The sequence below is a fragment of the Ochotona curzoniae genome, unplaced genomic scaffold, assembly GCF_017591425.1.
Source record: "Ochotona curzoniae isolate NIBS_2020 unplaced genomic scaffold, NIBS_Ocur_1.0 contig_4514, whole genome shotgun sequence".
Lineage (NCBI taxonomy): Eukaryota > Metazoa > Chordata > Mammalia > Lagomorpha > Ochotonidae > Ochotona > Ochotona curzoniae.
The window spans coordinates 5,154,350-5,173,507 of record NW_024466312.1 but is presented as its reverse complement, the minus strand read 5'-3'; the positions used below and the strand labels follow the sequence as shown (position 1 = coordinate 5,173,507).

The window sequence follows — 19,158 nt, the reverse complement described above, 5'->3', positions numbered from 1 at the left end:
CTGCTCGCCACGCCCCTGTCCCGTCTCCCATCTCTACCCTTCGATTGGTGGTTCAGCCAGCCAGCCCCCGCCGCCATTGGTGGCGCGGCCATCGCTCTTTCTGCTGGGGCGTTGCCTACGCCCACTTCCTCCCGGGAGGAGGGGCTCGAGTTCCGCGTCGTCGCGCAGAGCTGACTCTGGGAGGCGTTTGGGCCCTGAGAAGTGGATCGGCCGCTTGCTCCGCATGGAGTCCGAATCGGAAAGCGGGGCCGCCGCTGACACCCCTCCGCTGGAGACCCTGAGCTTTCATGGCGATGAAGAGATTATCGAGGTGGTAGAACTGGAGCCTGGTCCACCGGACCCGGGTGAGAACCGCCGCTCCCGCGGCCACGGGACAGGAGGCGCTCACCCCTGGCCTGGCCTCCGACCCCCGCCTCTCCCCCTACTCTCCGTGCCCTGCCTGCCGATCCCTCCCGCCGACCTCCCGCTCCCTCCCGCCTCTCCCCCACCCCCACTTAGTTCTCGGGCCTGACCGGGGTGGGGGTTCCCTGACGCCTCCCCTGGCCCTTCCCCTCACACACCCCCTTCCCATCATGCCCTCGGCTTGCCTTCCCACTCGGTCGCCGGCCAGCCTGAGGTCCTCAGCGTTTGCCCCGGTTCTGCACGCCCCCTCCTCTCCGCTCATCGCACCCCTGCAGCACCCCAGCTGCCCGTGACCCTCATTCTGCCTCCTGGCCGCGTGGCCCGCTCCAGCCTCAGGCTTCCCCGTCACTGGTAGCGTTGTCCCGCCCTCCCTGAGCCCTGCCTCTGTCTTTCCTCTACCCACTCACTCCAAAGCAGATGATCTGGCCCAGGAGATGGAAGATGTGGACTTTGAGGAGGAGGAAGAGGAGGAAGAGGGCAACGAGGAGGGCTGGGTTCTGGAACCCCAGGAGGGGGTGGTCGGCAGCATGGAGGGCCCTGACGACAGTGAGGTCACCTTTGCCTTGCACTCAGGTAGGTCCGGAAGGAGGTGGCTCCGAAGTGAGAGCAGGTGGGCTTTGGGGGCCAATGGGACAGGTGGCCTCAGCCACCAGGAGTTGAGTTTTCTTTAAGAAGGAAAAAAATAAAACAATCAGTTATCTTTTAGGGTGGGCATCTGGCCTGTCTTCTTGGGGCATCCGTGTCCATCTCCCAGTGGCTGGGGCCCTGTCACCCACATGAGAGACCCGGGTGGAGCTCCTGGCTCCTGGTTGTGCTTGGGGACAATAGGGGGAGGGAACTGGCAGAGGGGAGTTCTCTTTTTTTCTGTCTTTCTGCCTTTCAAACAAACAAAAAGAGAAAAAGTTGTTGAAAGTCAAAAGTCATTGATTCTAAGAAAGATACCTTTTGGAACATATTTTAATATTCTCCAAGGTTAGATCTTAGAAACCCGTGACACAAACCTCCCCACTCCCTCCCCACGTGGGTGGTCTCCTGTGCTCACCAGCCTGGCACACATCACGCACAGCCCCTGCCTCTGGGCACGGGATGAGAGGACCTGCACATGGGGGCATTGTGTCCTGGACAAGGACTCGTGGAGCAGGGAGGGGAGGGCTCTTCATGACATCAAGCTGGTTTCGGAACTTCTGGGAACTTAGGAGGGAAGGCTGGGTTGCATTGGGGGAGGGGGTGTGTTTCCTGAAGATTCTGAAGGTGCCCTTAAGGGTGAACATGTCTCTTGGGACAGCCTCAGTATTCTGTGTAAGCCTGGACCCCAAGACTAACACCTTGGCAGTGACGGGCGGTGAAGACGACAAGGCCTTTGTGTGGCGGCTCAGTGATGGCGAGCTGCTGTTTGAGTGTGCAGGTGAGGGGGGTCATGCTGGCTCTATGCCGGGAGTCGGGCACAGAGGGCAGCAGCAGCATGGTCCGTGGGGGCTTCGGGGTGGGGGGCGCTCTGTGTCCGCGGTGTGTAGGGACAACCTGGAGGAGCATGGGTGGAGGTGCAGAGTGGGCAGGGGGACCGACATACACCACCTAATTAAGTTGGGGACCAGTAGGGTCTGTCTTGGGCCGTGGGAAGTTTGTTCGCGTACGTGTGCCCACAGTACTAGGTCCTCTGTGTTCTATGTTTGTCCCCACGTTTCTTTACAGGCCATAAAGACTCTGTGACTTGTGTGGGATTCAGCCATGACTCTACCTTAGTGGCCACGGGTGACATGAGTGGCCTCTTGAAAGTATGGCAGGTGGACACCAAGGAAGAGGTGTGGTCCTTCGAGGCGGGAGACCTGGAGGTGAGCTGCTCGCAGTGGGATTCAGTACTGAGCAGTTGACAGGGAGGACGCGTGGCCCATCTGTCCTGGACCAGCCAGCCACGAGCCCAAGGGCTGGCAGCAGTGTCTGCCCCACCTCCAGAAGTGAAGCAGCTTGGGATGGGGTGGGCTCCCACCCGGGCTGGGTTGGGGGGCAGTGACGGACATCACCACAAATCCTTTCTCTCTGCCCAGTGGATGGAGTGGCACCCTCGGGCACCTGTCCTCCTAGCAGGCACGGCTGATGGAAATACCTGGATGTGGAAGGTCCCAAATGGCGACTGTAAGACGTTCCAGGGTCCCACCTGCCCCGCCACCTGTGGCCACGTCCTCCCTGATGGTGAGAGCAGCTGCCTGTGTCGCCTTGGCTGGGTGCGGAGCTGGCATCCTGGTTGTGGCTCCAGGCTTCCTCTTTCCTTCCCTCCCTCCCTCCCTGAGGCCTGTCCCACGCTTTGGGTCGACAGCAGACCCAGGAATTCCCGCGTGTGTGGGGTGGGGGCAGGGGCGGAATCAGCGTCTTTACTTTCTTCCCTTTCCTCTTGCCTATTGCGTCTGGGCACCCCCTCTGCCCTGACTCTCCCTTCTGCTCCTGTGCCTGTGGCCTTCAGGGAAGAGAGCTGTGGTCGGCTACGAAGACGGCACCATCAGGATTTGGGACCTGAAGCAGGGCAACCCCATCCATGTGCTAAAAGGTACCCATGAGGGCTGCAGTGTGGGGAGGGCGCTGAGGACTGGGAAGGGGGAGACAGTCGGAAGTCCGACAACATTTCCCCTGTCCCTTCCTAGGGCCTGAGGGTCACCAGGGTCCTCTGACCTGTGTGGCCACCAATCAGGATGGCAGCCTGATCCTGACCGGCTCTGTGGACTGCCAGGCCAAGCTGGTCAGTGCCACCACTGGCAAGGTGAGTGCACCACAGCCTGGCTGGGGGCCTCTGCTTCCCAGTGTCTTTGTTCCTGCCTCCTCACCCCAACCTCTCTCAGCTCTGCCTCCTCACCCCCACTTTGCCTCTCTTTCAGGGGCAGGCCCTGCCTGACCCTTCCTACTCCCTTCTAGGTTGTGGGTGTCTTCAGACCTGAGACCGTGGCCTCCCAGCCCAGCCCAGGTGAAGGCGAGGAGAGCGAGTCTAACTCAGTGGAGTCGCTGGGCTTCTGTAGTGTGTGAGTGTGAACCAGGGCCTTGTGGGAGGCACTGAGGGCTGGGAAGAAGAGCTGCGAGCCCAGGCACTCATGAGCCTGCCTGGGGCTCTCCTCTGTCCAGGATGCCCCTGGCCGCTGTCGGCTACCTGGACGGAACCTTGGCCATCTATGACCTGTCTACGCAGACTCTCAGGCACCAGTGTCAGCACCAGGTAGGTCCCCCATGGGCCTCTGGCCCTGGCTACTGCTGCGGGCTCCAGACAAGGAGCCCTTGTCTGGGGCCTACCGTCCGGGGGAGCTGAGAGCAGATGCTCTCAGCTTTCCCAGCGCTGATCTTGGGCCTGCCTCTGTCACACCCGCGGCAGTCCGGGATTGTGCAGCTGCTGTGGGAGGCAGGTACCGCTGTGGTCTACACCTGCAGCCTGGATGGTGTGGTGCGCCTCTGGGATGCCCGGACTGGCCGCTTGCTCACAGATTACCGGGGTCACACGGCTGAGATCCTGGACTTTGCCCTCAGCAAGTGAGTGACGGGGCCTCGGGCCACATGGGCTCTGTCTAGAAGGTGACATTAACATGTGGGGACACAGGACCCCTGGGGTGTGGGAGGGCACCCTGATGTGAAGCCAGAGCCCAACAAGGTCTAGTCCTGGCTCTGGAGACAGGCAGGCTGGGAAACCCCACCCAGGGGTCAAGCCTAGGGGGTCTTGGTTTCTGGTCTGGCCCCACCTCCTCGGTGACCATGCCCTCCCCAGCCTCACATCTCGCCATGGGGTACTGGGCTGTGGTGTGTCCTGTCCACTTTGCTCTGTGCTGCTCCCACGCTAGGGCCTCTCCTCCCTGGCCTTCCTGCTGGGGTTGTGGCTGCGTCAGTCCAGCCTCAGGCACCGAGGACTGGTAGGCGCCCATTCCAGGACCCATGGGTGGTAGCTGAGGATTCCCCCAGCTCCCACTTCAGGCTCCTACCTTCTGTCCACAGAGATGCCTCCCTGGTGGTGACCACGTCAGGAGACCACAAAGCAAAAGTCTTTTGTGTCCAGAGGCCTGACCGCTAATGGCTACAGCTTCTGGCCTTGTGTCACCAGCAGAGGCGGCGGGGTACAGAGGGGTATGGTGGGGGCCTGGCCCCACTTTCCAGCCCCTCCGTCTGGCCTGCCCCTCTCTATCCTCTCCTCCTCCTTAGACCCCACCCCTACCCCAGGGTGTTCCCTCTCCTGGTGCAGACCCAGTGACCCTGGGTTTGTGTGTGTTGGGGGGCGGGGGACAGGCCTCTTTCTCTCTCTCACTCATTCGCTGGTGTGAGCATTGCAACGGCTGTGTGTTTGCAAGTGGGGAGTAGATGACGGAGGCTCCCGTTCCTTCCCTCCCTGAGACCCCGGGGGTGGAAAGGAGCAAGAGATACTAGCTACAGATTTTAAACATGTAAATAAAATATACTTCCCAGAGGCAGTGTCTGTGTGGAGTGTGTGGTGGCCAGCTGATTGGAGGAAGTAGTGAAGGCCACAAGCTATGTGACAGAGCCGCCAGGAACCTCGCCCACCTCGAAGTGACTGTGCGCCCTTCTGCCCCAGACCTTAGCGTCTACCTCACCCCCATCAGTCTGGAGTAGGAATCTCCCTTGGTTTCTTTCTGTGACTTGGCTGCTGGCTTCTCCACTCCAGGGACAGGGAAAGGGCACTGTGTGGGGTGGGTTAAGCTGTAGGCAGAGGCTCTGATGCAGACAAGTGGGCTCAGTCGCCAGGGGTCACGGTCAGTAGGGGCCTCATCCTAGTTCAAGTCCAGATCAACACTGCTTTGGCTGCTGGTGTGGTAGGCAGTGCTGGGGCCAGGACTTCCCTGGGAGCCTCTGCCCCGCAGCCACTGCAGGCACCGTCGGGCGGCTGCCCTCCATGGGGCTGTGTAGCGGTGATCTCCCAGCCCCATGGCCACGGGAACGGCTGCTGCGCTGGCGCTGCCCAGGGAGAGGAGAGACAGCAGAGTGCCAGGCCCGAGGGGCGGGCGATGCTCATAGGCCAGCACCGACAGGAACAGTGTGGCCACATAGGGTCCCCAGCACAACCCGAAGATCAGTGTGGCCCCGGCCTGCGCCCGGGCCTGCCTCCAGGTGAGGGCCCGGGCCAGAGCTGAGGGTGCGTCCCGGCATACCGCCCTCTCCAGGCGACGGATGTCCTGCAGCTGTCGGTGGGCTGTGAGCAGCACACGGGCCGAAAGCAGGGCAGCGGCCCCCACGGCTGGCAGCAGAAGCCCGTAGACCTCAAGGTAGAGGTAGGGGGCTGGGAAGACAGCCTGGGAGCTGCAGTTGGCATCCGGAGTCCAGTGGTTCCACCCCAGAGCTGGCAGGCTAGAAAAGAGCAGGGGGCCTGCCCAGGTGCCCAGCAGGGCCAGCCGGATATCCCCCGGAGGCTGGAGGGGCCGCAGCACCGCCACGTAGCGTTCCCCGTGTACCAGCAGCAGGTTGGCAAGCAGGGAGAGGAAGGAGAAGTTGGGGGCCAGGTAGAGGAGCAGGCAGGACCAGTAGCCCCGGTGGCTGTGGTTCCAGAGCCCTGGCAGGGCGGGCAGTGCCAGACCTGTAAGCAGCCCGGCCAGCAGCAGGCTCAGGAAGAAGCAGCCCGCAGGTGGGCTGCGCAAGCGGCGCTCGCAGGCAATGCCTAGTGCCAGGAGCAAGTTGGCTGCAACGATGAGGCTCGCCAGGGCCACCGAGAGCCCCAGGGCCGCTGTGGGCACTAGGCTGGGTACCTCCTCAGTGCTGTTTGGTGTCATCTTAGGCCTTGGGGCGGATGAGGCCTGGAACAGCCACCAGCACACCTAGGTGAAGAACAAGGACAGTTAGCTGTGGGGACAGAGAAGGGGGGCCCACACAGGTGTACTGCATTACCCAGTATGGGCTGTGTGCTTCTAGGCACAAATGGATTCCCTCCCTGCCAATGAAGAATGTACATTAAAATTTCTACTTGGGTTTCTTGACAAACTAAGTTGGGCCTGACACGGTAGCCTGGTGGCTGAAATCCTCACCTTGCTTGTTGGGATCCCATATGGGTGCTGGTTCATCTCAGCTGCCCCACTTCCCATCCAGCTCCCTGCCTGTGACCTGGGAAAGCAGTTGAGGACGGCCCAAAGCCTTGGGACCCTGCACCCGTGTGGGAGACCCAGAAGAAACTCCTGGATACTGGCTCCAGGTCAGCTCTGCCTTGGCCGTTGAGGCCACTTGGGGAGTGAACCAGTAGATGAAGATCTTTGTTTCTTCTCTCTGAATCTGACTTTACCATAAATCTGACTTAAAATCTTAAAAAAAAAGAAAGAAAAAAGGAAAACTAAATCTAGCAACACATACACATATATGCTGATTGGAGGCTACCTCATAGACAGTTCATTCGTGTCCCACTGGTCAGCTTTGTCCATTTCTGCTTGGAGGTGGGGTGTTCAGACCACAAGGCCAACCCAGCCAGCCTGTGGATATACCCCCAGCCTCCCTCAGGCAAAGCTTTCACAGAAGCAGAGAGGGAGGAGAACACCAGTTGGGGGAGGGTTGTTCCAGCTGGTTATCAAGAGAGCCTCCCCTTGGGCCAGATCTGGGGCCTCCGCAGCCATCCTTGTAAAGCTGGTTCCAGCTCAGTGAGCAGCCTCCGGGTAGGACTTCCAGCCCATAAACTCGGCTGTTCTACACTAGCAACAGCTGGGGGCAAAGAGAGGAAGTGCAGGGGGAGGGGGATGTCTGGCCACAGCCCGTGGCAAGGAGAGACCCTCTGTCACAGCTGGAGGCTGTGGCAACTCTCACACCATGACTTAGGTCCTTGCCTGTGCCCCTGACTGTCCGCCCCTTCCCGTGGCTCCCTGGTCTCTGGCCTCCACATTCCCATCACCCTATTCTGGGAAGGGAGGGAGGGAGGGGGCCCGGCTCCTGTGGGAACTTCTGCTTCTGTCGATAGCAGGGCAGCTGTGGTTGCTGGGATTCAAGTCAACAAGGAAAAGATGCCCGCTTCCCCCTGGGCTCCTTAGGTCTGAGCAGCAGGGTCCCATGGCTTCTCAGGATGTCCCCCGCTGTTCCCTATGTGCTCCCAGGGCCCCCAACCCAGGGGGCCTCCAAGCTACTGTGTCCCCAGGTCCCCTTCCCCATTTCCCCCTCATGTTCCTTGCACAGGACAACTTTCCTTCTCTTGTGGTCCCCTGCTTTCTGTTTCTCTTCCTCTCTACACTGTCTGCTTTGTTTAACCTTGAGATACAGGGTTCATTATCCCCCCACCCTGGGCTGAGCTACAGCTCCCAGCCCTACACCCCACCTCACCTGGACAGCCCCCAGGCATGACTTCCTAGCAGGGGGCTGGCTGCACCAACGCCCACTGCCTGGTGGCTTTGAGCCACATGCAGGGACCTCTTCAGGTCTCTGAAATCTAGAGGGGTGGGACAAGGGGCCCCAGGGGACGGGAGAGGATACTCACATGGCCGTAGGGCACAGGTGTTTTTCACCCTGCCTGGGCTTGTCTTGCAGAGTCGGGAAGTCACAGCAGCCAGCCCTGCAGGGCTTTGGACCATGTCTGGTGTCCCAGCTGGTCGGTGTGGAGCCTGTGCTCTGTGGGGATCACCAGGGCCAGGCTAGCCTGCCCAGGCTCTGCCCTGTGCCTGGGCTCCCAGAGGGGTGGAGAAGCTGAGGCTGGCGGGGCTTAGCCTTGGCTCCGCCTCTGGGGGTGGGGCCTGATACAGAAACCAGGGGACCTCCTTCCTCACCCTCAGTACTCCTTCCTTGTACTGGGGTCCTCCTTTCCCAGCACCCGTGACAAGCACTGATGGGAGTCATTCGTTCATGCATAATGATTTGGTCAGCTCCTCCTGCTTCCGGCCTCTGCTAACATATTTACATTTAGGAGCTCTAAGTCCCTGGAGCAGCCAGATGACAATGTGTCCAGCTTCTGTCATCTGCTGAAGGGGAGCATGTGTGCATAGGATGTGAGACTGCGATGGTGGCAGCACAGGAGGGGTGTTATGGGGCCCCAGCATCTTGTCCTCTATCCTACCCCATGATGGTGTGAAAGCATATGAGGTTGATCTTGTCTTCCCAGATTGAAGGTCATGCCACACTTTTGTTGGCTACATTCTGAGGTCAAGTTCTGGGTTATGAAGTGCAAATGGCTCTAGGGCTGTGGCCTTTGCCAATCTCTTGTGGGTCCTCAGTTTTCCCCACTACAAAATGGGTATAAGACCACCCTCTTAGGTTTGTTGTAGAAACTGTCATGAGACAGTACATCCAACAGCATACACCCCATGCCTGGCACTTAATCGGGGCTCATCACAGGAAGTGCCTCCTTTCCTGCTTCCTCCATGGTGGTTAAGGCACCTGAGCCAGTACTGCAATCATTTTCCCAAGTTCATGCAAGCAGGATAGCTGGGATCCTGCTTGCGTGAACTTGGGCAAATGACTAACTTTCTTGCCTTGATTTTCTCATCTATAAAAATGGGGTTCGGGCCCAGCGTGGTGGCGCAAGTGGTTAACGTCCTCGCCTAGCACGCCCGGGATCCCATATGGGCACCGGTTCTATCCCGGCAGCCCCACTTCCCTTCCAGCTCCCTGCCTGTGGCCCAGGGAAGCAGTTGAGGACGGCCCAAAGCTTTGGGACCCTGCACCCGCATGGGAGACCCGGAAGAGGCTCCTGGCATCGGATTGGCATAGCATCGGCCGTTGCGCTCACTTGGGGAGTGAATCATCGGATGGAAGATCTTCTTCTCTGTCTCTCCTCTCTGTATATCCGCCTTTCCAATAAAACAAAATAATAAAAATAAATTTAAAAAAAAAATGGGGTTCACCTGTGGTAATGCAACAAGGTGGAGGAATCCACCATGGGGGGGGTTGGGGAGGGGTGTGGGGAATCCCAGTGCCTATAAAACTGTGTCACATAATGCAATGTAATCAATAAAGAAAATGGGGTTCACACATGTATTCACCCATTGTGAAACTAAATGAGATAATATTATTAGCATTTCTGCCTCTCTCCCTCCCCTCCCTCCCCCGCTCCCCTGCAAATTAAGAACTCCACTGAGCACTGGTGGCCCAGCGGCTAAGCTGCTGCTTGAGAGGTCTCCATTCCCACATCAGAGTGCCTGGCTTCTAGTCCCGCTTACTCCTCTTCCAATCCATCTTCCGGCTAATGTACCTGAGGTTTGGGAGACCCAGATGGAATCTCAGCCTTTTAACTCCTTCCAGGCCCAATCAAGCCAAGCAGGCTGCAGGCAAGACTCAAGTAACGCCTTCCAGGCTGAAGAACCCAAGGAGACAGGATAAGGGGACTTCTGCCATCTCCAATGCATAGCCAATTTGGGGCCCCCAGAAGTAATTTTTTTTTCCTTTATAATTTACTTGAAAGGCAGAGTTACAGATGAAACTGCTGATTTACTCCCAATGGCTGCAATGACTAGGTCTGGACCAGGTGGAAGCCAGGAGCCTGGAATTCCATATGGGTCTCCCATGAGAGTGGTGGGGACCCCAGTGTCACTAGGCTCTGTTGGGATGGACAGTGGGAAGAGCAATGTAGCCAGCCTCACAGCCACCTCCCAGGGAGGACGTGGCCGCCAGACCCCCCTCCTCCCACGCTATCCGGTGGGGCAGAGGTCAGAGGCTCTGGGAGAGTTCAGCCTGGGATCTGGACACAAGTGGGTACAGGCCCCTTGGACACAGGCCTGCCAAGCAGTAAACAGGCCTCCTCCCAGCAAGATCCAGAACGTCTGCGTTTCTTCTCTGCTCCTCTGTCTAAACACTTGTGTGTGGGATGACCCAGAGAATGGGGGGGGGGGGGGGAAGCCGGGAGGCTGGACTCTGTCTGGCCCCCATCAATCCTGCTGCCATTTCACTGGGTCATCTGGCTCCTCTCCACTCCGCCGTCAGGGCCAGGGCCTGACCCATTCCAGGCAGCTGCCCTTCACTACTGGGGAGGGCTCTGGTGTGCCAGAGCCAGAGGCAGGGCAGCTGTGGCAATCGGGGTAACCACTGGCACTGTGGCATACAGGGTTCCAGGGCCTCCATCGTGTACTGCCACCCCCTTGGAGATCTGTTTCTCCTGCTTTGGAGCCTGGGGGCCTGTGATCCTCATTGGCTGTGAGAACCCAGTTGCGGGGCACAGGCTGAGAGTGCGGGTGGGGCTTCCTGAGCCCTGGTTGGCTCCCAAAGGCGAGAGCAGATAGCCCTCTCCTAGCACAATCCTGTGACCGAGACTGGCCGGGACCGTGGCTTCAGAAAGCACCAAGTCAGCTGCCTGGGCAGAACAAACTGTGTTCCTTCCTGTTGGTATAAGTAGCCAAAATTCTCCAGGTCAGACACGGAGCTTACAAAGAACCATGGATGCTGTGGTTCTTGTAGCACCCCCAGGAGGAAGCACCATCACTGCGGAGCAGATCCAGGCTCCGAGCTTTAGGAACGGAATGGCATCAGCTTCATGGAGGTGGCCAAGGCAGCAGCTAGGTCTGTTTCCTTTTCCTCACATGAATTCCCTGCCCCCTACCTCCCATTTCCTGTTACAATCTGACTGCCTTTGCTGATAAGTCCCTATCCCCTAGCTTTGTCCAGGCCTTCCTTCCTCTAGTTCTAGAGCTTTCTATCCTCTTCACCCTAGCCTCATGCTCAGCAAGTAAACCGGGGAAAACCCCAGGTCAGATTGGTGCTTGGTTCACACTGGACTCTGCCTCTAGATCCTGTGAGCATGCAAAGCGCATAGAGGAACTCTAAGTAACACTCACAGCTGGCCTGACCCACCCATTCCTCTACTGCCATTTACCCATCCCAGGTCAGGTCCCTGGCATGGACTCGGAGCCAACGAGCAGTCAATGGGATAAGCCCATGTACTTTAGTGTGCTTGACACCCTCCCAGTGCCACACACCTAGACTGGGGAGAAGAGTGAGGGTCTTTGTGACTGGACCCATGGTATGGCCAGGTGTGTCCCGGAACAGGTGAGGAAGGAGAGTATGTGAGTAGCAGTTCCTGTCAGCCGTTGGGGGTCTGGAATCAGGTTCCCCATTAGGATTTAGTGTGGACCACACCTAGTACTTACTGCCCTTTCCTTGCTAATGATGTGTTCTCTCAGCAATTTTGGTTTAGTAACTTACAATGCTTTTCACAAACATTTCCCACCGTGGCCAATAGTGTAGTGTTTCAGCTTATGAAGGAGTTGTATTTTGATGTCATCAACAAGCCAAAAATCCTTCTAGTCAAAATTACCCTTCTAATCAAAAAATCCTTCTAGTCAAAATTATCCTCATAGACTCAAGTGGGCTCAAGCTTACAGAACCTCTACCTTCCTGATGTTGGTTAAGCCTGGCTCTCCTTCCAGGCACTCCATCTGGGTGATGAGAAATCAGCACCCTGAGCGCTCTGGGAGCCCTCCCCCTTAAAAAAATTTTATTTACTTTTATTGGAAAGGCGGGTTTACAGAGAAAAGGAGATAAAAATAGAAGGATCCTCTGTCCACTGGTTCATCCCCCAAGTGGCTGTGATGGCTGGAGCTGAGCCAATCTGAAGCCCGGAGTTTCTTCCAGATCTCCCACGTGGGTGCAGGGTCCCAAGGCTTTGGGACCTTTTCCACTGTCTTGCCAGGCCACAAGCAGGGAGCAAGATGGGAAATGGAGCAGCAGAGACATGAACTGGTGCCCATACAGCATCCTAGTAGTGCATTACTGATTCTTGAACCACTCTGAAACACACTGCCTTGGGTAGAGAAAATAGTAAAAGTAGGAAGGCAGAGGTGGGTGCTGTGGTATTGCTGGCAAAAATATTGGCAGCCCAGATGGGTGCTGGTTTATGTTCCAGCTGCTTCACTTTTGATCCAGTCCCCTGCTAATGCATTGGGAAAGCAGTGGAAGATGGCCTCACCGCTTGGGCCCTTGAAAACATGCAGGAGACCCAGAAGAAGCTCCTGGCTCTTGGCTTTGGACCAGCCCAGCTCCAGCACTTGCAGCCATTTAAAGAGTGAATCAATGAATGGAACATCTCTGTAGAACTTTGCTTTTCAAATGTACATGAACAAAATCAGGTAGAAATCATTAGGATATTTCTCTTTCAAATAAAGAAAACAAAACATTTGGCAGCTCTCAGACCTTTGTAGGTACCTCTAAAATTCTCCTAGTTCTAACTCACCAGTTTGTTGGTGTCAGACCTGCACCTAACACCCATCAACGTCCCAAACCACCACCCCTGGTGGGGTATGTTTTGGGAAATAGTAGATATTATTTGTGATACCGGAATAAACCACACAACACTTTAATCCTCCTCTCAATCTTGGACTCATAGTCCAGAAATCCAGCAAATTCTCAGATAAGATAGAAAGATTTTCTTTATTAATGACCCCAACCGTATTTCTTTAGATACAGGAGTTTTGAACTCAAACACTTAAGGAGAAAACAAGTTAAGATTGCATTATTCTGCAACTCATTACCAGTAACATATTGCAAAGCGGAACAGCTTGGAAAAGAGGGTTGAAGGGAAGGGCAGGGCAGTGAGGGAGGGAAGATAAAAGAAAAAGAATTAAGTTGATCAAGTGGATTTTTTTTTAATTCTCGGGAACTATGAAGTCCTTGCAAGCACAGCTCGTTTCTGCAGATTATTTTCCAAACGTGTACAAAATGGAACAAAACGGAGAATCCCTTAAGAACCTGAAGAGTTGCAACATTAAAAGCTACGATTATCCAGTAGCAAGTGTTCCAGCCTTCAGTTGCCAGCCGCTTCCTCCTCCAGTTCCCGAGGGTTAGCGGGATGAAAACGTCTTCCCCCTGTAGAGATGGAGAGCAAGTGTGAAGGCTGCTCGCTGGCTGCCCTTTCCTTCCACCCCACTCTTCAGCTAGATGGGACCCTCAAGAGACATCTAAGAGGAGGAGGAAAGGTTCAGCGCCACAGGCAGACACAGGGAGCACAGGGCGAGGCTCCCTGGCTCTCAAAGACTCGCTTTCCCATCTCCCTCTGCCTGCTGAGTGTCCTGAGTACCAGGCATCATCTGTCCACAAGAACACAAAACATATCAGGTTAAACTGGGAGAGTCACATAGCCATTTCTGGATGGTCTACATGTCCTTTAATTCAGACAGGGCTCAAATGTTTTGTAGTGCTCTGCAGTCAGCTTTAGCAGCTGGTACCTCTTAGGACTCCTAGATGGCAGCTCCTGAACCCTCTATTTCAAGAACCAGAGGGCCACAGGAAGCTCGGGGGGTGGAGAAGACATGCAGCTCAGCAGTCGGATACACAAGCCCCACATCAGAGTGCCTGGGTTTGATTCTTTGGTGACTCCAGCTTTATTCCAAAGCCGACTCCGGGAGACAGTGGTAATGACTTAAAACCCCCCTTCAAGGTTAACGGCACTTGTGTTGTCAGGTGTGACTATATTCTGGCTATGGAACACTTGCTGGTTTTCTAGGCTTGAGTTGTAGTATTCTGTTCAATCCCCATATTTTTCCAGAAGGGCTGGCTGGTTCCCAGGCATAGGCTGCTAATTGGTAGCTATGGGTTCTCAGTAATGCTGCCTGGAAGCAAGAGCCGAGAACCGTGGAGAATCAGAGCAAAAATAGGGGCTTGCCATTTTGCCTGCCCTGAAGGTGTCACCTGCCTCCAAAATAAACTCTCTGATTTCCCTCACCCTGGAAGACAAGTTTCGGGAGCTCTACCGTGGGCAGAGCCACCGTGGGCAGAGCCCTGAGGGGTACTGACTCTAGCCTTAACTTCTCCCCCAACCTCCACCCCCGCCCCAGCTTCTTGCAGCAGGTGGGCCACTGACTTCACCCTGGCTTCTGCCCTCCTGCTCTGGGCAGGGAGTCTTAGCTTGTCCTGCTCCAGGCTGACATCTGCCTCCCTGATTCCAGGGTGGGTGCCATTGTCTCCCTCCTCCTCTTTCTGGGGCCCATATCTGCCTGAGGTCACTGAAGAGACAAGGGCAAAGTGACTCTTTCCAAGCCCGGGGAAGCTTATGAACAATCTGTCCATTTCCCAGACTTCTCTCTCCCAAGGCTCTGTGAGCTGCAATTGTCTGGCATGACCCGCACGGGCTCCCAACTGTAGAGCAGGGCAGAAGCAGCCTAGGGGCCCTCCTCTTGAGCAGCAGCTCCTGGGGCCCAGGGTGGCACAGGTGACATTGCAGCCATTCTGTCACCACCCATCCTTCTGCCCTAGGTATTCCAGCTGCCCAGGGCAAGCTTCCCTTTGGCTATACCTCGCTGGCAGTCTGGTTTCTGGCCTCTGCAACTGGGAGGAAACCAGACATGTTATACCCAAAGCTGCCAAGATGGTGCCCAGCAAAAGAAGCACTTTTGCAGGCGCAGGCAGCTAAGTGGGAACCTGCATGTACAGGAACTGAGACAAGATCCTGGAGGGGCAGCAAGAGCTCATGTCCCAGGGTACACGCCCTCCCCTCCCACCTTGCTGTTTTTGCCACGTTAGGAACACCAAAAAGCTGCCAGGGAGAAAGGAAGTTGCCACTGGTTGCCAGCATGTGGCTACCTGTCCACAGAGGCTGCATTACATACAGGCCACTCATCTATATGCATGGAGAAAGGCTTTGGCCTAAAGCAGGGAAAATGCCTTCCATCTCTGTGGCTGAAAAGAGCTCTCCTATTGCTTAGGACCTTGGTCAGACTCTCTCTCAACCTTTCAAGGGCAGCAGAAACAAGCACAGTGGAAAAGGCTTCTGGGCCATGAGAAAGGGCATGAAGCTCCCGAGGGGCTCCCTGAGGAGCACTGGGTGCTGGCAGAGGCAGGGGCTGTGAGAGGGGGTTTTGCTTATCACAAAAACAAGTGATTTTACTGGCATGTGGGGACACACACTCACACCAGACATGCACCATTACCTGAGAGTGTACAAGAAGAGCAAAGCTATAAATTTCACCAGGAGGAGACCAAGATGCGGCACCGTACATTGGGACTGCCCCCTCTGGGCCCTGGGCCATATGGGTAGGCCTCTCCTGCACATTCCAGGCACATGTGGTTTATAGCTCTGCTGGTGTGAGCTTAACAAGCACTTCATCTCTGTGTGGATTAACTTCTGGCTGAGACATGGGCCAAGAAGAACACTGGGTTGAGGCCCATTTACTAAGGGTGCTAAAGCAACTTCCTCTAGTTCTCCAGGAAGACCACAAGGAGGACCCAAAGAGAAGAGTTTCTTAGAAGCAAAAGGCCTTTGTTTCTTTTCTTGGCTGACCTTTCTTACAGTTCATGAGCAGGTACAAAGAAGCCCATTTGGCAGTGTAAACCTGATCATCCCACCTTCAGTCCGCCCAGAAGCCTTGAGAGGTGGTCAGCTACTGCCCAGACACCGAAAACCCGACCACTGACCTCCACTCTTACCACTGGGTGAACGCAGGAGGGGAAAGGGTCCTGCCCTACTTACGTGATTGTTTTCATTTCTTTTTTCTCAGCATCTGGGCGTGCACGGTTCAGCACCTTGAGGAAATCAGATGTTTTTGCCCGCATACGTGTGTGAATATAGGCCTGGGAGCAAGCACAAAAGATAATGAAGTCCGGTCTTGTTCTGAAACTACGTAACTCAGAGCTTGGACTATGAGAACAACTTTCTGTCTCAGCTCAGCAGAGCAAGGCCCTGAGGATGGGAGTTGAGACATGCGTGCCCCTCACCTTAGAGCACTTGATGTGGTAGTGCAGGTAGTCCCGGAACGTGTGGATCAGGTTGATGGTGTTGTCTCGGGCACTGGCATTGGTATGGCGAGGGAACAGCACTGTGGGCCGGGAAAGAACATCAACAAGACATCAGGGTCAGAGATTACATGAATGACCCAAGGGTTGGGCCAAATAGCAGCCTACAGTCAACTTCAATCTTTCCCTGTCGAAGTTCTGTCCTTGATTAGAGGAAGGGATAAAGAGCACAGCCAAGGAGCACGCACAGGGGAGTTCACAGGAGCCAAGCTGCCTGGCCTGTGGGTTCATTTGGGTCTGAAGTCTGCGGCCATGTGCCAGTCTCTTTCCTGCCTGTGCCCAAAGCCCACCTCAGCCGCGGAGCAGATGGGTAGCACTTGCCATTTGGGAGTTTCCCCTACAAAGCCTGTGTTAGGGAATCAAGATGCCTGCCCTGTGTTCTTTCTGTTGAAGCAAGCAATAAGTCTCCAGAGAAACCAGATGCCACAGAATGTTTTCTGCTGAGGTAGGAGGACCCAAACCTTGGGACAGGCCAGGTGCTATGTTGGTTGGCACCAAGCAGGGCCACCTGCACGCCTGTGTAGCCATCACACAGTCCTTTGTATGAGGGCACATTTGTCCTCCTCCTTTCAGAACCCTCGGCATCTTTGTCCTGCTGTCTCCCTCGTCTCCCCATCAGCATGCTCCCCTGTCCTATGGCGTTCCAGGAGACAGAAAAGGAGCGTCTCCTAACAGAGGGTGAGCATGGAGCTCTGGTGCCAAGAATGCTCTGGCTTGAAAAGAAATCACTCAGGACAGAAAAAAATTGCCTTTCAAAGAAGCTGAGATGCAAACATCTATAAATTTACCATGGCTTCCTACACCACAGAGAAAGGCCACATGCAAACTGCAACAGGCCATGAGTTGCAAGATGCAACTCAACTTCAGATAAATGTGGAGAAAAAAACCACAGCTTAAACTTGGTAAATCAACACTCACTCAGACAGACATGAACCCCTTGAGCACCAAGGTGAATTAAGCACACTTGCCCAAAGGAGACATTTCCCTGGCATTAGATGCTGAGTGGGAGTGAGTTGCTATTCCCAGCTGTCAGCTTTACTGATCAGCTAGCTCACGAGGCCAAAGCGACGAGAGGAAAGGCTTGAGGTTCTGCAGTGGAGAAGTGGGACAAGTGAATCATGGCTGATGCTTGGGCTCATAAACCAAAAACCAAGAAATGCCAAGTGACAGAGAATTCCCATGCAGTTGCTTAGCAATGCTTACGTGGCACCACCCCCAACTCTCAGCACAGAGGTCACCCATTCTCTCTTAATATTTAGAAACTGAAAAGGTAATGATTACTGCACTAAAGCAGCGCCCAGCCTACTCTGTAACAAGTGCACCACGACATGGTCCTACAGTGGCAGCAGTGGCAATGGGAACAGTTGGTATGCCTGCATCTGCCCCCTCTTTCAAGGCCCCCTGCAGTGTGAACCCGTGCCTGCCACTCACCGAAGGTGATATAGCCGATGTTGTCGCCCACAGCAGCATCTGTGTCTTTCAGCTCCAGAGGAGGCTCCCTGTGGCTGAAGAGGACCTGGGGGGCTGTGTGACTGGCTCTGCGCCCTTCTTTGAACTCCTGCCAAGAGGAAAATAAAACAAAACCAAAAACAGCTAGAAGTGAAGTTGGTGTAAAATGCGCAGAGGCAACTTACGCTATGGGGTTGGTCCTACAGGGACCAGTAAAGAGCTAAAACAAACCACACCAAAACTGAAATATGACAAGGTCTGCTGGGACCAGTGCACTTCAGAATCAGAAGGCACAGAGACTGTGAAGTATTTCACAAGTCAGATCTTCAAAGGTGATGACAAGAACTGTTCATCCTTGTCCCTTTCTCTCATCTTGGTGAAATATAAACGATAAATTATAGATGAGACTAAACAGACAACAAATTGCAAAGCAAGTTTAATGTGAAAAGTGGCTACATGTTCTGCGACATCTCTTACAATGTCTGGGTGACTGACATGCAGTTTTGGTTGAGCTCCGAGCACTGCTCTCTCTTGCGGGGCACTAGGCCTTTGCACACGTCTTGTTTCACTGAGAAATCTGAGATTTTGTTACTACTCAAAATCTATCAATCAAAACTCTAGGAATGAATTTCAGACCTTCCTGGGAGCAGAAGGGAAGTAGAGAAGCCAAGCTGCCATCATGTTCATGCAGAGAGGGTGACTGTGCCAGAAACATGAAAGCCTGGCTTTTCATGGCTGTTCCTGAATGGCTCTGGACTAAACATCACTACCCTGTTCAGGAGCTCACAGATCTACACAAAATGCCTCCTCATCACACCACAGCAATGTGACTGAGGGGGCATGACTATCTCATCTCTCATCTCTAAGTGCAGGCTCTTCCATTCCTCTGAAAATAGACAAACAATGCAAGGCACTCCTCTGGTAAGCTAGACCTGAGAACAGAACTCGATTTTCCAGCAACACCAGTACTACAGGGTGACTGGAATTCATGAGGACGGCACCTAGGAAATTCAAGGTCTTTCAGCTGCAGGAGAACCACACACGTGTTCAGGCAACCATCTGCTCTCCTTGAGTTGCACAAGCCTGCCCCCTCTGTATCACCACTTCCTTCCACTAGCCAGAGGCAGGGAGCTGCCCTTTGGCTGGAATGCTGGGTCTTTTTAAGTCTCTGTTCTGGCACATTCCATTACGGAACCTGGCTTCTCTACCAGGTTAAACTCTTAGGCCAAGAACCCTCTATTTTGTCCCTTTCTGGATATTCTTCTGACCTCTATGGACATGGCAGGCTGGATGGAAAAGCTTCTCACAGTCTTAGGGTTACCACATGGTAAGGGGAAGAGCAGTGACTATTTCCATTTGCAGGTAGAAAGAATACACACTGATTAATAAGCCCTCAGTGCATTACTGGTAAAGGAAAGACAGTGTCCAGGACCTTCCTGTTTTAAATACTGCCTCCAGAGCTAACACTGCCAGGATTCTGTTGTTTGGTGGAGGAAGAATGACCATAACTGGGTTAGATCAGCTCATTTTTAAACAATCTGATCCCAAAGGAAAAATGTTTGAGCAGAAAGAAGGGAATCAAGATCATCCTAATAGGAAAATTTGGAAGCAAAGCTTCTGGAATGGCCCTTCACTAGGAAACTATTTAGTTACTTT

At 54.7% G+C, this 19,158-nt stretch overlaps 3 protein-coding genes across 4 annotated transcripts in view; 1 reads left to right on the top strand and 2 right to left on the bottom strand.

Moving 5' to 3' along the window:
• Positions 1 to 114: 114 nt before the first annotated feature.
• LOC121160580 (angio associated migratory cell protein) lies at positions 115 to 4,831 on the top strand. Of its 2 annotated transcripts, none has more exons than XM_040986503.1 (11): positions 115 to 344; positions 820 to 975; positions 1,688 to 1,807; positions 2,095 to 2,234; positions 2,448 to 2,592; positions 2,861 to 2,944; positions 3,039 to 3,154; positions 3,307 to 3,410; positions 3,511 to 3,601; positions 3,755 to 3,909; positions 4,366 to 4,831. In XM_040986503.1, the coding sequence occupies exons 1-11, from the start codon at positions 224 to 226 to the stop codon at positions 4,439 to 4,441; spliced, it is 1,308 nt and encodes a 435-aa protein (XP_040842437.1). In that variant the 5' UTR covers positions 115 to 223; the 3' UTR covers positions 4,442 to 4,831. The 2 variants fall into 2 exon arrangements, with proteins under 2 accessions (XP_040842437.1, XP_040842436.1); XM_040986502.1 differs by having other exon boundaries at positions 817 to 975.
• A 109-nt stretch (positions 4,832 to 4,940) lies between these two features.
• GPBAR1 (G protein-coupled bile acid receptor 1) lies at positions 4,941 to 7,934 on the bottom strand. Its single transcript, XM_040986505.1, has 2 exons — positions 7,823 to 7,934; positions 4,941 to 6,191 (listed from the first exon to the last, which is right to left on the bottom strand). Exon 2 carries the CDS (start codon positions 6,144 to 6,146, stop codon positions 5,154 to 5,156), a length of 993 nt encoding a protein of 330 aa, XP_040842439.1. The 5' UTR covers positions 6,147 to 6,191; positions 7,823 to 7,934; the 3' UTR covers positions 4,941 to 5,153.
• A 4,743-nt stretch (positions 7,935 to 12,677) lies between these two features.
• Positions 12,678 to 19,158, bottom strand: part of ARPC2 (actin related protein 2/3 complex subunit 2) — a 29,468-nt gene continuing 22,987 nt past the window's right edge. The window contains exons 8-11 of the mRNA XM_040986501.1: positions 17,485 to 17,611; positions 15,976 to 16,076; positions 15,731 to 15,831; positions 12,678 to 13,131 (exon numbers count right to left, since the gene is read on the bottom strand). Of these exons, the coding sequence (XP_040842435.1) occupies positions 13,107 to 13,131; positions 15,731 to 15,831; positions 15,976 to 16,076; positions 17,485 to 17,611 (354 nt within the window). The 3' untranslated portion in view covers positions 12,678 to 13,106. The remainder of the gene's footprint in view (positions 13,132 to 15,730; positions 15,832 to 15,975; positions 16,077 to 17,484; positions 17,612 to 19,158) is intronic.